We start from the raw sequence: 17,194 nt of genomic DNA on the forward strand, positions 1-17,194 counted from the left end.
AGCATCTGAGGCTGGATTTGAATTCAGGTCTTCTTGACTCCAACTCCAGCTTTCTATCCACTGTACCACCTAGCTCTGTGTGTGTGTGTGTGTGTGTGTGTGTGTGTGTGTGTGTGTGTACAAATCTAGTATCTATATTAGGGTCTACTTTCTCAGGGCTAGGCCTTCTACCTTTGTCCTTCATGGTCCTAGGGCATTCTGAGGAGTTTGTGGGTGTGTGTCTCTTCTTCTACTGCCATTATCTCAAGACCCTCACCACCAGTCATATCCCCCCATTTAGTTATGGGCCCAGTGACTAGTACCCCTAATTCCATTTAAACACTTAACATTGGATTAGCTTTTACAAAGGGACATTTACTTCAAAGATATGGCAAGTACAAAAGTACAAACATTTCCCCTAACACATCTCAGATATATTCTCCTCTACACAACCTTGGTCTCTGGGGAAATAGGCTCCAAACTTGGTCCCCCTAAATTCATGTGCAGATTTGGCATGCCTGCCAGACAATCCTATGCCTTAGCTATCACTGGGCTCAGGTCCTGGAGGTCACTATTAAAAGTTACTCCTTACTTTTCAGAGCATCAATGCCACTCTGGCTGTGAAACCCATATTCCAGAATGACAGGAGGTGCTATTCTCTATATACCTAAGAGCACTGATATTACATTGGCCACAAACCTGAGCTCTGGAATGGTGAGATGGCAAGGAGCCCTCCTGATCTTTTAAACTCACAGTCATTGACTATTCCCTTCACCAGTTTCCAAGCTCCCCCAAGAGCTTCAAGACAAAGAGATATTAGCTGAAGCTGATGGGCTTATCTTGAATGCCTCTACAGTCAAGAAGTCTCTTCTTCAACATATGTTTAGCCCATTGGTACCAATTAAAGAATGTCTACAAATAGCTCCACAGGCTGTCTCTCCAAGGCCCCTTTCATAACATCTCAATTCATCTGGAAGCAGCTTCCTAGCATCCTCCACTTGGAGACATACCATCTTCTCTCTAATATCTTCCTTGTGGAGACACCTGAGTCACTCTGGGAATCAGCAAACCCCCATTTCTCTCTCTCTCTTTCTTTTTTTTTTTAAGGCAATTGGGGTTAAGTCACTTGCCCAGGGTCACACAGCTAGTAAGTGTCAAGTGTTTGGTCTGAGGCTAGATTTGAACTCAGGTCCTCCTGAATCCAAGGCCAGTACTCTATTCACTGTGCCACCTAGCTGCCCCATCTGTCTGTCTGTCTGTCTTTCTCTCTCTCTCTCTCTCTCTCTCTCTCTCTCTCTCTCACACACACACACACACACACACACAGAACACTTGTTTGTAAACCTTTTCCAAGTTGGGGCTTTAGGATGACATTTTGTAACACTTTGCTATTCATAGCTAAAAGGACTAAGGAGGATGCTTAAGAGCAAAAGAAATAAACTCATAATTCAGATTATTTATGTGAATAAATAGTACATTTATAAGTTTAAATAAATCTATAAGGAAAAAAAATCTTTATAGAAATATCTAAATGATAACCTGTAAGTAATAGTTATAGTATGGGGGCTTAAGGATAAAAGTACATTGAGAGGCTTCAGTTGTACTTTGCCTCTCAGTGACATCTTAAGAGTAGCTATTATGTGCTATGTTTTTTTCTCTTCTGTTGAGTTTTGTGTCCTCTTTCTGATGGTTCCTCTTATTGGTTTTAATTTTTTACTTACAATACCACTAATGTGAAAATATGTTTAATAGGAATGTAAATGTATAGCCTATATCAGATTGTGTGCCATCTTGGGGAGCATGGTGGGGAGGAAGGGGGAGAAAAATTTTAAACTCAAAAGCATATGAAAGTGATTATTCATAAATCAAAATAAATTAAAAAAAAATTTTTTAAATAGCTATTAATGGTATCAAAGCTCACTCTCCTCAAGTTTGAAGGGTTGAAGGTCATCTCCTATATAGTTCCAGGAGCAGGCCACTTCAGGCCACAAGGATCTCTCCTAAGAGACAGCAAAAATATTTGGTTACATTAGAGGTGCTCATATATGGGTTGATGATTCCAAATGTGTTTCCCATCATCGAAGGTCTTTAAGCAGAATCTGAATGGGAATTAAGAGATAGAGATGAAAGGCAGAAGTGAAGCATACCCATACATAAGAATTTTTTTTTAATTGATGGAATCTCAGAAGTAGTTATGGGGTATTTGGAATAATAAGTAACTGGAGAATATTGGAGGAACTCATGTCCATTTGAGGATGGGTCGGTCATACCTTCAAAGTACCTAAAGGATTTCCTTCAAAGGACCATAAGAAGGAGAGGTAAAATAAGAGGAGGAAAATTAGGAGAGAGTAGTGCTTTGACACCCTAGAGAAAACAGAATATGGAGAAGAGGGTAATTGACATAGCCTTGCCAAAGGCTACAGGAAGAGGTCAAGAAGGATGAGGATTGAGAAAAGGCCATTAGATTTGGCAACCAAAAGATCATTGGTAACTGAAGAAAGCAGTTTCAATTGAATAGTGAGGTCAGAAGCCTGACTGCAGAAAGTGAAAGAAGAGGAAATGGAGACATCTATTATAGCAGGAATTATCAAGAAGTCTGGCATCAAAATGGAAGAGAGATATAATACAATAGTCAGAGATGGATCAATCAGGTAACGGTTTTTGAAGGATGGAGGAGATGACTGTCAGCTGTAGAGAAGCAGCCAGTAGACAGGGGAGATTAAAGATGAAGTGAAAATGGGGGTGATAAAGGGGGCAATGGGCTAGAGAAGATGGAACAGAATGGGGTCACTTGTGCATGTAGAAGGGTTTTGCCTTGGCAAGGCCACTTCATTATGTTGGATAGGGGTGAGTATGAGATAAGGAGGAGAGGAGAAGAGGTAGGTCTCAGCATATGGCCTCAAATTTTTCAAAGCCCACGAGTGGCTTTGAATGAGCCTCTGAGTAAGGCAGCTCGGAGCCTCCGCCAGGCTGGCAGGGAGGGGGAGGGGCAGGTTCTGCTTCAATCATGGCTATCACACAGTTCCGGTTGTTTAAAGTTTGTGCTCTCATTCATTAAGAGGTTAACATGCAGGTCTGGCAGAGGACGGAAATTAAGTGGAGATCAAATAACTTTGCCAACCACAGTGGATTATTCTGCAGTTCCTAAGCAGTCAGAAGTTGAAGACTGGAGCTCCTGGGATGAAGATGCACCTACAAGTATAAAGATTGAAGGAGGGAATGGAAATGGGACAGCACACATTGGAACAGTTGGAACCTATTTTAAAGACATGGCACCAACTATAAGGAAAACACAGAAAACTATTATTAAGAAGAGAGAACCATTAAATCTTGTCATCCCAGAAGGTACTACAGGTTTCTCTAGTAGATTAGCAGCTACACAAGATATTCCTTTTGTTCACCAATCTCCTGAATTAGGTGATTTGGATACCTGGCAGGAGAATACAAATGTGTGGGAAGAAGAAGATGCAACCTGGCAGGCACAGGAAGTCCTGAGACAACAGAAAACAGCTGAGTCGCAGAAAAACAAAGGAAGAAAATGGAAAAGGAAGCACAACGACTAATGAAGAAAGCACAGAACAAAATTGGCGTGAAACTGTCATAACAGATGTTTGACACTTCCATTTGAAGGATTTTGAGCTCCACATATAAGCCTCATCTACATGGGTTTAAGAGTATTTTTAGAATCCAGACAAGCTGCTTGATTTTAATGTGTTCATCAGGCCATCCAGGATACCAGGATTCTCTCATCGCCCCTTGAACTGCTGGTAGATGGGATGTAAACAAAATGAAAAGACTTATAAGACAATATTTTTCTTCACTATCTTCCATATAAGAAAATTGATTGCTGCAGAGAAATTATTACAATTGGGATATACCAGTACCTCTTCAAGTTCGTATTTCTAGCTTGGAAAAAATTGGGTGTAAATAATTTTCTGTTGGGAGAACCTACTCTGCTGTCTATTATGCTTTCCTTCAATGTGTGTAAAAAATGAAATAAACAATTTTTAAAAATAAAAAAAATTTCAGTCAAATATGAGGCCAGGTTCTTAGCTGAAGAAGAAAAGCCATGGGAAGTTTGAGGAGGGATGAAAAAGTTGAAAGAGCCACCGTGAGTTAATTAGAGAGGTGTAAAAGGATTGCCTTGCAACAGTGAGGACCTCTGGCAAATCATTTAACCACAGTTTTTTCATCTGTTAAAGTTGGGTTGGCCAAAATGACCTCTGAGACCCCTTCCAGCACCAAATGCATGATCCTATGCAAAGTGCTGTAGAACTGTCAGTAGTAATTATTGTTATGATCACAATCGTCCAAGCACAGCATTGTCTGCTTAGGGTTATCCTTAGCTAGGCAGTAGCCTCCCTCAGAAATCCAGGGCTCTCAGCGAGCCGTACCTCAAAGTCAGGGGAGCTCGCAATCCCTAGGCTGGCCTAGAGACTGGCCGACATTCTATCAGGCAAGATAACATATAATAACATATTATAAACGACAATATGCCTTCCAGGGTCAGCCAGCAGCGAGTGAGGAGTAGTATTTCAGCCCAGCGTGGCTGGACCACAGCATCACAGTCCTCCTTGCCCCTCCCGAAGCGGGTCCCTTACTTACAAAAGGGCTCATTTGGTTTCTCTTCTTTTCTTTCAGTCTCCCGCGGACTAACACATTGGTGGAGGAAAAGCAGACAGAAACAGGAACGCTCACAGATTGGTACAGGACTCATTAAGAATCAAATCCTATCGTACCTGCTCTTCCAGTTGTCTTCAGTCCTGCTTGGGGGGTCCTGTTAGAGCTTCAATCATGGAAGTTCACATAGCGGCTGCAGCCCTAACATTTGTAAAGTGTGGCTCGCCCCCACCGCCGCCGCCGCCGCCCCCTGTTGAGTCCTCTACAAAACCAATTCCTTCATCAGACAGCACAATTAAACGCCTCCCCGAGGGGCTGCAGGTGTGCGTTGTGGGTGCTGGAAGCTGGTAAGTAATAGCTCAGCTGGAAATGTTGGGAAGGAGAGGGCTGCCAGTTCTGGAAATCCTTGATTCCTTAGTCAATGTGTCTTTTGCAGAGGCTGGGACAATTGTACTTGCCCTAGGTCCCTGGTGTGGGGCTTTTGTTTTCTCATAAGCTCCATGTTTGCACAAGCATCCTATTTCTCATTTTGCCTACACCCCTCAAGGTTATTAATGTTAAATGTTTACCAGCCAACTCTCTGGGGGGAAAAATGTATGTATGATGAATTTTAAAGTTTAATCTGCACTGTTAACATCTTTTCCACCACTTTCTTAAAACAATAAATCAAATCTTGATTTTGTAGCATTTGCTAATTTCTAAGATATAAATGCTCACACTGAAAATTGAGTGGTAAAAGCTGCCTCTGAATCTATCTAGCACAACCTCTGGTTATGGGTAAGCTAAGCTAAACTCTGGAACTAGGGGTAGACAAAGGAAGGCCCCTTTCTATACCAGTGACCCTTTTTAGAAAGGCACACATGTTTGATGCCAAAATATTATTTTTCCGTAGCACGAGGTACTTCATTTTCGGGTCACATGCTTTCTAACGTCATCTTTAATCTCCAGTATACTGTATTCATTTGTTCATTAAACAGACATTTATCAAACCAACATCTTTTTCTAAAAATATTGTTTTATTTTATTTTTTGTTACATTTTAAGTTCTGAACTGTCCTGTCTTCATCCTTCCCTCCCTATCCCACACTAGAGAAGGCCATCATTTCACCCATCTACCCACCCCACACATATGGATATATGTATATGTGTGTGTGTGTGTGTGTGTGTGTGTGTGTGTGTGTGTATACTGTGCATACTATATTGTGCATACTTCTATTTATCAGTTCTTTCTCTGGAAGTGGATATCATCTTCCTTCATAGTCCTTTGTAGTTGATTTGAATATTTGTAATGCACAGAATAGCTTAGTCATTCAGTTATTCTTCAAACAATATTTCTGTTACTGTATACAACATTCTCTTCGTTCTGCTCATTTCATTCTTCATTATGTCATTCAAGTCTTTCCATATTTTTCTAAATCAACCTGCTCATCATTTCTTTTTTTTAAATTTGTGTGTGTGTGTGTGCGCGTGTGTGTGTTTTGTCTTATCAAAGTACTGCTTAATACAAACCAAATTGTTCTACTTAGATTAAATGTACATTTCACCTGATCAGCAGAAGCACTTTCTGGTAGAACCCTGTGTCAAGCAGAGAACCTTGTTTGTTGTTCGCTTGTCCCTACTAAGAAAGTCTAAGGTCCTCTGTCAGCCCACACCATTGCCTTTTTTTAAAAAATATAAATTTATTTATTTTCAGTTTTCAACATTCACTTCCACAAGTTTTTGAGTTCCAAATTTTCACCCCATCTCCCTCCTCCCCCCACCCCAAGATGTCGTGCATTCTGAATATCCCTTCCCCTAGTCTGTCCTCTCTTCTATCTCTCTCCCCTTCTCTTATCCCCTTCCCCTTCTATTTTCCTGTAGGGCAGGATAGACTTCTGTACCCCATTTCCTATATTTCTTATTTCCCAGTAGCATGTGAAAACATTTTTTTTAAATATATGTTTTTAAAACTTTAGGTTTCAAATTTTCTCTCTTCCTCCCTCCCCACCCACCCTCATTGAAAAGACAAGCAACTCAATATAGGTTGTACATGTGCAGTTATGCAAAACACGTCCATAGTAGACACGTTGTGAAAAACTAACTCTATTTCCCTTAATCCTATCCTGCCCTCCCATTTATTCTATTCTTTCTTTTGACCCTGTCCCTCCTCAGAAGTATTTACTTCTGATTACCCCTTTCCCAATCTGCCCTCCTCTCTATCATCCCCCTGCTCTCTTGTCCCCTTCCCCCTATTTTCCTGTAGGGTAAGACAGATTTCCATACCCAATTGAATGTGTATGTTATTCCCTCCTTAAGCCAAATCCTATGAGAATAAGATTCACTCATTCCCTCTCACCTTCCCCATTTCCCCTCCACTGTAAGAGACTTTTCTTTTCTGTTTTTTTTTGTGAGATAATTTACCCCATTCTACCTCTCCCTTTCTTCTCCTAGTATAATCCTCTCTCATCCCTTAATTTTATTCTCCAGATATGACCCCTTAATCTTCAACTCACCCTGTGCCCTCTATCTATCTATCTACATATACATACATATAATTTTTTTCCTCAACTACCCTAATACTGACAAAGGTCTCATGAGTTATAAATATCATCTTTCCATGCAGGAATGTAAACAGTTCAATCTTAATAAGTCTCTTATGATTTCTCTTTCCTGTTTACCTCTTCATGTTCCACTTGAGTCCTGTATTTGAAAGTCAAATTTTCTATTCAGCTCTGGTCTTTTCATCAAGAATGCTTGAAAGTCCTCTATTTCACTGAATGACCATTTTTTCCCCTGAAGGATTATACTCAGTTTTGCTGGGTAGGTGATTCTTGGTTGTAATCCTATCTCCTTTGCCCTCCAGAATATTATATTCCATGCCCTGCGGTCCTTTAATGTAGAAGCTGCTAAATCTTGTGTTATCCTGATTGTGTTTCCACAGTACTTGAATTGTTTCCTTCTGGCAGCTTGTAATATTTTCTCCTTGACCTGGGAACTCTGGAATTTGGCTACAATATTCCTAGGAGTTTTCCTTTGGGGATCTCTTTCAGGAGGAGATCTGTGGATTCTTTCAATTTCTATTTTGCCCTCTGGTTCTAATATATCAGGGCAGTTTTCCTTGATAATTTCTTGAAAGATGATGTCTAGGCTCTTTTTTTGATCATGGCTTTCAGATAGTCCAATAATTTTTAAATTCTCTCTCCTGGATCTATTTTCCAGGTCAGTTGTTTTTCCAATGAGATATTTCACATTGTTTTCTAATTTTTCATTCTTTTGGATTTGTTTTACACTGTCTTGATTTCTCATAAAGTCACTAGCTTCCAATTGCTCTATTCTAATTTTTAAGGAAGTATTTTCTTCAGTAATCTTTTGGACTTCCTTTTCCATTTGGCCAATTTTGCTTTTTAGGGCATTTTTCTCCTCATTGGCTTTTTGGACCTCTTTTGCCATTTGGGTTAGGCTATTTTTTAAGGTGTTATTTTCTTCAGTATTTTTTTGGGTCTCCTTTAGCAAGCTGTTGACTTGTTTTTCATGATTTTCTTGCATCACTCTCAGTTTTTCCTCTACTTCCCTTACTTGCTTCTCAAGATCCCTTTTGAGCTCTTCCAAGGCCTGGGACTGATTCATATTTTTCTTGGAGGCTTTGGATGTAGGAGCTTTGACTTTGTTGTCTTCTTCTGGTTGTATATTTTGATCTTTTTTTCACCAAAGTAAGATAATATAGTCTGACTCTTTTTGCGCTGCTTGCTCATGATCCCAGCCAATTACTTGAGTTTTAAACTCTTTGTTAAGGTACGAATCTGCTTCCAATGTGGAGAATGTACTGTCCCAAGCTGTTTTCAGAGATACTTGTAGGGACCTGTAAATTTTCAGTTCTTCCAAGGTGGTATGATAAAGGGCGAGATGTTTACTCCTTTCCCGGCCTGAGACTACAAGTACTCCTTTCTGTCCTGTAACTGTGAGGAGGGGCTCCTCTTCACAGCCACTACAAGCTCCACCACACCAGTGCTCCTCCTCACCCCAGCACTGCCGCCCAGAACTGTGGCCCAGATCCAAACGTGGACAAAGCAAGAGATTCCTGCCTCAGCACTGGCAAAGAGATCCCTGCGATCTCTCTCTGACCAGCCACTGGATTCCCCCTCAGTCTGTGGGCTGGAAGCTGGGAAGCAGCTGCTGCCCCCCCCCCCAGGGCCATGCTCTTGGGGAATGGAGCTGAAACCCGCCTTCCTTCTCAGCACCGACAGAAACAGACTTTTCCCACTGACCTTCTAAGTTGTCTTTGGCATTGGTGGATTGAGGAGTCTGGAAACCTCCACAGCTGCCTGAGATTCAGTCCTCTGAGGCCTGCTCCAGGTTCACTGCGGCCTGTGCACACACGCTGCACTGCGCTCCCAGCCCGGTGTGATACACCTTTCTGATCAATCATCCAGGTCGTCCTGGGCTGGAAATTTGTTTCACTTTGTCTTTTTGTGGATTCTGCTGCTTCAGAATTTGTTTAGAGTCATTTTTTATGAGTATTTGGAGGTGTTTGGGGGAGAGCTCAAGCAAGTCACTGCTTTCACTCTGTCATCTTGGCTCTACCCCCCCATCATTTCTTAAAGCACAGTCATATTCCAACATAATCACAGCTTGTTTAGTCATGTCCCAATTGATGGGCATCCCCTCAATTTCCAGTTCTTTTTTATTTTTTTGGTTTTTGGTTTTTTTTTCTGGTTTTCTTGAAGCTTTCATTTTCTTTTTTTAAAAATTTTATTAGTTTATTTTGATTTATCAACAATCACTTCCATATGCTTTTGAGTTTAAAATTTTTCTCCCCACCACCCTCCCCAAGATGGCGCACAATTTGATATAGGCTATATATTTACATTCCTATTAAACATATTTTCACATTAGTGAAGTTGTAAGTAAAAATTAAAACCAAATAGGAGGAACCATCAGAAAGAGGAAACAAAACTCAACAGAAGAGAAAAAAAAATGATAGCAATTCAACTTCCATAGTTCTTTCTTTGGATGTGGATAGCATTTTCCATCCCGAGGCCTCTGGAGATGTCTTAGATCCTTGTAATGCTGAGAAGGGTTAAGTTTATCAATATTAGTCATCGCACAATGTGGCTATTATTGTATATAAAGTTCTCTTGGTTCTGCTCACTTCACTCAGCATCAGTCCATACAAGTCTTTCCAGGTTTTTCTGAAGTCAGCCTGCTCATCATTTCTTATAGCACAATAGTATTCCATTACATTCATATACCGCATCTTGCTCAGCCATTCCCCAATTGATGGGCATCCTCTCAATTTCCAATTCTTTGCCACCACAAAAAGAGCTGCTATGAATATTTTTGTTCATGTGGGTCCTTTTCCCATTTGTATGATCTCTTTGGGATATAGCTCTAGAAGTGCTATTGCTGGATCAAAGGGTATGCACATTTCTATAGCCCTTTGGGCATGGTTCCAAGTTGTTCTCCAAAATGGTTGGATCATTTCACAACTCCACCAACAATGCATTAGTGTTCCAATTTTCCCACATCTTCTCCAACATTTATCATTTTCCTGTTTTGCCATGTTGGCCATTCTGATAGGTGTGATGGTGGTACCTCAGAGTTGTTTTGATTTGCATTTCTCCCTAATCAATAATGATTTAGAGCATTTTTTATATGACTAAAGATGGTTTTAATTTCTTCATCTGAGATCCAGTTCTTTTTTAAAAATTTTTTTAAATTTCCAATTCTTTGCTACCAGAAAGAGAGCTACTATAAATATTTTAGAATATATAGGTTCTTTTCCTTTTTCCCTGATTCCCTTGGGAAACAGACCTAATAGTGATATTATTAGGTCAAAGGGTAAACACAATTTTATAACTCTTTGTACATAATTCTAGAGTGCCCTCCAAAATGGTTGGATCAGTTCATAGTTCTACCAACAGTGTGTAAATGACACAATTTTTCCATAACCCTCCAGCATTGTCATTTCTCCCTTCTATTATTTTAGCCAATCTGATAGGTATGCAATGATATCTTAAAGTTGTTTTAATTTGAATTCTCTAACCAATGATTATTTAGAACATTTTTTCATATAACTATAGCTTTGATTTTTTTTATCCAAAAACTGTCTGTGTTGGGCAGAGCCAAGATGGCAGAGAAAAGGCAGAGACTCCCCTGAGCTCTCCCTCAACCCCCAAAATAACTTTAAATAGTGCCTCAAAACAATTTCTGGAGAGGCAGAACCCACAAAAGGACAGTGAAACAATTTTTCAGCCTAGGACAACTTAGAAGATCAGCAGGAAAAGTCTACTGCAGCAGGGTAAGAGTGGAGCACAGGCTGTACCCCAGCAAACCAGCAGTAGGCCTTGGGTGGGGGTGGGGGTAACTGAATCACTGGCAGCAATGGTGGTTTCCAGACCTCTCAACCCCCAGACAACTCCTGGGATGTCAGCCTGGGTGACTGAGAGAACAGTGGTGCCCTTGAAAGTAAAAAGGGAAATTAGGAAGAAATAAGGGCTTGGGGAAAAAAATAATGGGTTCTGTTGTGGACACATTGAACATAAGATGCGTATGGGACATTAGATTCTAGATCTAAAGTGGACTTCTTGGGTGTGGCCTTTTGACTGAGTCCAAGTTTCACAGAACGTATCCTTTTATTAAGGAGATTTGTTGGGTGAAGTTTGGATTCAGCCAAAGGGCCTCAATTGAGGACAGAGAGGGCCACATGTGACCTCAAGGCCTAATGTTCCCTACCTTTGCATTAGACTGTGAATAGGAAAATGATATGGTCAGACCTACACTTAAGAAAAATCATTTGGGCAGCACTATAGAAGACAGATAATAAATAATAATAACAGCTAACACAGTATTTTAGAGAAGGAAATGGCAAACTGCCCCAGTGTCTTTGCCAAGAAAACCTTAAATAGGATCACGAAGAGTTGGACATGACTGAAATAACTAGACAACATATAGTGTTACTATATGTCAAACGCTATTTTGTACAGTTTACTATGCTTTACAGTTATTATCTCATTTGATCTTTATGACAACCCTTGGAGGTAGGTGCTATCACCCCCATTTTACAGATGAGGAAACTGAGATTAAGTGATTTGCCCAAGGTCACACACCTGAGGCCACATTTGAACTCAGGTCTTCCTGATTCCAGGCCCAACACTCTTATCCATTTGTACCAACTAGCTGTCCCAGAAGGATTGGAGCTAGGAGAGACTTGAAGCAAGGAGATCAATTATTAGCTCATTTCACTAGTTTAGGAAAGAGGTGATGAGGGCCTGAACTAAAGTAGTGGCTATGTGAAAACATCCTCTGTTTAATAGATGCCTTTTGATTCTGATGGAAGTCCTTCCTAGGAAATATGTATACCATATAGCCATGCTCCCTTATTCTTGATATGGTAGGTACTTCTAAGGGTGGTGGGACTTTAGTAATTTCTTATATTCTTAACTGGACAGTTAAGCCACAACAAATTAACCATTGACTGAGCTCATTCTCTCACCTCTAAGATAGCCTTTAATTCTGTGAGACTCACTCACTTCTCTCTTCTTTTGAAGGGGAACCACCATTGCAAAAATTGTTGGTAGCAATGTCATGAATTCCAAAACATTTGACAATGAAGTGAAGCTCTGGGTATTTGAAGAGATAGTTGATGGAAGGAAACTGTCAGATATCATCAATGAGGAACATGAGAATAAGAAGTACTTGCCAGGATACAAGTTAATGCCTAATGTGGTAAGCATGATAACCACATTCCCCCACAAGCCCTGAGAGAAACTGGAACTTGGTCTATTCCACTCCAATTCAAGCTGAGTGGGACTGAAACCTCATTTAGGGATCTTGAATGTTTGTAGACAGATTGAGTTTCCATTAGGAAGGAAGGAAACAAGTGTTTATTACACACTTACTATTTATTAGGCACTATGCTAAGCACTTTACAAATATTTAATCCTTACAACAATTCTTGAAGGCAGAAACTATTATTACTCTCATTTTACAGTTGAGGAAACTGAGGCAAAGAGATACTAAGTGACTTGCCCAGACTCACCCAGCCAGTAAATGTCTCAGGCTGGATTTGAACTCAAGTCATCCTGATTCCAGGCCTAGATCTCTACCCAATAAGCCACCTGACTGCCGTTACCATAGGTCCAAGTACATGTGTACGTCTTGCTCTTCATTTAGAGTAGACTTTTAATCTTGAGGCTTGTGAACTTAAAATAATTGGTAACTATTTCAACATAATTGGTTTAATATAATCCCTTTCCATGCTTCTCTGTATCCATTATATTTAGGGTTCCAGTAACATTCCATTATATTCATGGACTGCAATTTATTTAGCCAATCCTTAGTTAATTGGCATCCACTTTGTTTCAAAGTGGCTCCTCTCTCTCTATCCCAGATTGATTCTTTTGAGTGGATGAACTAGGCCATCTTTTGCCTCAATTCTTACCTAACCTTAGATGGCTCTGGAGCAGAAAGTTAGGCTGGTGACTTTGCCCTGCCCACCCTCACTGAAATCCAATTCATTTGCAAGTCATGGCCTCATCTTCCTGATGTCATGGTCCTCTTCGAGAGCCAAGGACAAACCATAACCTGTGAGTAGTCTGAGCTGCCCCAGTGGGGACCCAGCTGGACAGTTCCAGTTGGGCAACTCAACTCAACTCCTCTCCTGTCCTCTTCCCCCTCTCCCCCCATTGGGTATCATGCCCTTACCTGAGAGTGTTCTGCCCAAAAGAAGGTAAATTTGGATGGTTGAAACCTACCAAGTTATCTTGGAGTTTACTACCTAGATTTCTTTCTTAAAGATCAAGTTTTAAACCCAATTCACTCTGGCACTCATTGATTGGTCAACAATAATAGGTCCTGGCCCAAGCACCACTTAATGGTTATTTTTTGGGCCCTGATAGCTCAAAGTGAAAGTATATAGTAATCGTTTCTCTTTGGCTAGCAACCCTGAGAGTCTTCCCCTCCCAGTCTGATTTTTTTTTTAATTAAAGGGGCCTCCACTTGACTTACTTCTTAAACAGATAACAGTAGGCCTACTTCTTAAAGAGGCCTAGGGGCAACTAGGTGGTGCAGTGGATAGAGCATTGACCCTGAAGTCAGGAGGACCTAAGTTCAAATCTGGCTCGGACCAAACACTTAACACACTTACTAACTGTGTGACCCTGGGCAAGTCTTTTAACCCCAATTGCCAAAAAAAAAAAAAAAGAGGCCTAATCACTGAATGGGTGTTGGGTGTTGCCTCACTCCAAGTGAGAACTGGGAACTTAGCTTAAAAAGGCCTAGGTCTCCCACTGCATCCTGGGCTACCTCCAGTTGTCCTATTTATATCTGGCCATTGGACCTAGATGGCTCTGGAGGAGAAAGTAAGGCTGGTGACTTTGCACAGCCCTCTCTCACTGAAATTCAGTTCAATTGCAAGTCATGGCATCATTTTCTTGATATCAACAAACAAAGGGCAAACCACAACAACCTAGTCTCAAATCTCTGAATGGGCTTTGCTTCAAACAAACTGAGACCTGGGAAAGACAGCTTAAAAAGGCCACGGTCTCCCACTGCATTTGGGGCCATCTCCAGTTGTCCTGACTGGACACTGGACTCTGGTGGCTCAGGAGGAGAGAATGAGCCTGATGACTTGGCACAGCTCTGCCTCACTTAAATCCAATCCACTTGCAAGTGGAGATATCACCCTCCTGGTGTCATTAGTCCTCTTCAAGAAGGAAGAACAATTTTTGCTACTATAAAAAGTGCCAGCTAGGTGGTGCAGTGGATAGAGCACTGGCCCTGGATTCAGGAGGACCTGAGTTCAAATCCGGACTCAGACTATATAACACTAGCTGTGTGACCCTGGGCAAGTGACACCTGGGCATTGCCACCCCCCCAAAAAAAAAAAGTGCTGCTAGAGATATTTTGGAAATTTGGAAACTCCTTAACAATGACCTTTTTGGGGGAAGAGCCAGTTAGGGTATAGTAGAGGAATCTCTGGGATAAGCAGCATGGACATTTTAGTTCCAGTGAAGACTTTTTAACCAGAGATTGGGATGTGTTTGGAGGTAACCAGGAAAGAACCACTGGATCAAGAGAGGTTGAAAATTAGAGATTTGGGATTGAGAACATAAACAAGTAGAAGGATTGACCTTTGTGAAAGAGGTCCTGGGATGGGATGCAGAGGGGATTTCAAGTTTGGGCTAGCTTCAGTTTTTTTCACTGAAGTATGAGACCATCCATTGTGGATAGGATTGTGTGGGACAGTGACCCTAACCCAAATTAAATGCAGAGACTTCTCAAGGTGGAAAGTAAAGGTTACTTTTATTATGATCTTGAGAGATGGCTGTCTGCTCCTTCCATACTCGTGGAGAAGGAGAGAGACCCAATGACAGGGGCCACCTTATAAAAGCAAATCTCCACCTACCACGCAAACAAGTTTCCACCCACCACTGTCCCTTACTCCCTTAACTGGGGGTGGGCTTACATTCTAACTGGGAGGTGGGGCTTACATTCCAGGCCCAAAATTCAAAGACAAGGAAAGAGGCTGGAAGCCAAGGGCAAACGGCTCAGGTTGGGGTTGGGGCAGGGCTTATTCTTTCTGTTATGTGCTTAAAAACAGAGTCTGAGCAGGGGAGGATTTTGAAAATAATAATAAAAAATTATTGACCTTTTGAGGAGGCTTCACCTCTGAGAGTTCATCTCTCACAGGATTGTCCCTTCTAAGTTTGTATTTAGACTTACAGTTTATGGAACACAAGAATCAGCAGAGGGAAGGTACCTATGAATTTATTTTATGTATTTAAAAACATTCTGAGAAAGGATTGTGTGGGATACCACTCAAATTAAAAATAAAACAAAACAGAGGTGTACAAGGAAAAACAGAAAGTTAATTTATTATAGCTACAATTATTATTATTATTTCAAATCTCGAGATTTGGGTGTCCCTCCATCAGTAACCTCTGATGAATGGGAGACGACCCCACAGAGGTAGAAGTAGGTTTTATATAACCCTGAAGGTTCAATTCCCCCTCCCTCACAGCTGCCCATTAACTCGGCTCACAATCTCACAAGCCAGACTCTAACATAGGACAAAGGACATAGTATACATCTCTATATTTCTTAGTTCGTAGAGATAATGTCAAAGAAGCAATAAAAAATGTGCAGTTAGGAAGATAATTTACAATTGTTTTTGGGAGGTCTCAGGGATTGAATAGATAATGTTGGGAACAGAAAGACATCTGAATAAGACCCTGTCAAAGGGAGATAAGAGAACTTGAACATTTAAGGTTTTCCAGGTTTGGGACAAAAGGTGCATCTGGATAAGATCAGAAGGCAGGCCAGGGCTTAACAACTAGACAAATTTTAACTACTGATATATGTCACTAAAAAAATAACTCATAGAAATCTATTCTTAACCCTATCCTACCTTCTGAACTCATTACCTTAATTACGCTGAGAAGTCTTCACTGGGACATCCCATTCAGGTTCCATAGCTTCACCAGAGTGCCAGAGAGGTCCATAAAAGAAAAAAGATGAAGCACCCCTGATAAGGTCTAGAGGTTAAGGGTGCTAGAACCCCAAAATCACAACATGCGGGTCCTGGCCAAAAAAATTCAACCCAAGCCTTCTTTCAGCCAAAGAGAAGGTTTATTAAAGATCTGCCATATTGGCCAGACTCTTAAGGAATCTGAACACCTGTGAGCTATTGGCTACATTATAAAAATCTGACCACCTTAATGGAGACAAGGTGGACCTAATATACAGAAAGACTGTGGGAGGGATCTAGGAGCGGCCAAGTAGTTTTCCAGGACAGTGAGGTAATATAATGCCAGGACCTGGACCACATGGCCAACAGAAAATGGAGCCTAGCTAGGATTAAGGGTGGAAAGTGGCCAAAGGGCCATAGGGAGGTAAGACAATGGAGGGCTAGGCTAAATTAAAGGTAACAAAGAATTGGGAGATTGTGTGTAGCCACAATGCAAGGCCAGTTGATGGGATTATAGCCTCATGCAAATGGCCAGAGATTTGGCCTAAAGTCCAAGGTTTTTCCTTTCTGGGATCAGATCCCAACCCCATCACTCCACTCTGGAGCACTGATGATTTAAAGACATTTTATAATAGGTAAACTCTTGAGGTTGAGAACCTGGGTCCGAATCCTGTTGCTACTCCTTAATCCCTGGGTGACTTTGGCAAATCACTTAACTTCTCTGGCTCTATTTTTCCTCATTGATAAAATAAGGGGATTAGATTTAGATAGGTTTCATCAGGCTTTCAAAGGGGCCCACAACACAAAAGAGGTTAAGAACACCTGGATTAGGCATTCCCATGAAACCTATGCAGTATATTATCAAAGAAAATGGCAACAAATGAGCAATATACGATGTAAATAAAGCAGGCCTTGGGGCAATTTTTATATCTCTTCAATGAAAGAAAGAACAAATCAACAAATGGGTTGTACAACTAAAAAACAAACAAAAACTAAAAAAAGCAATAAAGCGAAACCTCCAAAATTCAAAAACACCAAAACAGAAATACTGAAAATGAACGTAGAGCTTAACGAAATTGAAAAAAAAAACTTAATAAATTAACTAAACTTATTTTTTAAAACAACTAATAGTATAATTTGTTAGCTAGTC

General features: G+C 40.8%; 1 protein-coding gene and 1 pseudogene across 3 annotated transcripts in view; both read left to right on the forward strand.

The window, feature by feature from the left end:
• The window catches only part of LOC110208147 (glycerol-3-phosphate dehydrogenase [NAD(+)], cytoplasmic-like), a 60,493-nt gene that overhangs the window by 21,895 nt on the left and 21,404 nt on the right, over positions 1–17,194 (forward strand). For all 3 annotated transcript variants that reach the window (XM_020986014.2, XM_020986012.2, XM_020986013.2), the window contains 2 exons: positions 4,621–4,946; positions 12,125–12,302. In XM_020986014.2, the coding sequence (XP_020841673.1) occupies positions 4,774–4,946; positions 12,125–12,302 (351 nt within the window). In that variant the 5' untranslated portion in view covers positions 4,621–4,773. The remainder of the gene's footprint in view (positions 1–4,620; positions 4,947–12,124; positions 12,303–17,194) is intronic.
• Positions 2,987–3,629, forward strand: LOC110208149 (receptor-binding cancer antigen expressed on SiSo cells pseudogene; annotated as a pseudogene).

The sequence above is a fragment of the Phascolarctos cinereus genome, unplaced genomic scaffold (genome assembly GCF_003287225.1).
Source record: "Phascolarctos cinereus isolate Bilbo 61053 unplaced genomic scaffold, phaCin_HiC Scaffold_726;HRSCAF=1367, whole genome shotgun sequence".
Lineage (NCBI taxonomy): Eukaryota > Metazoa > Chordata > Mammalia > Diprotodontia > Phascolarctidae > Phascolarctos > Phascolarctos cinereus.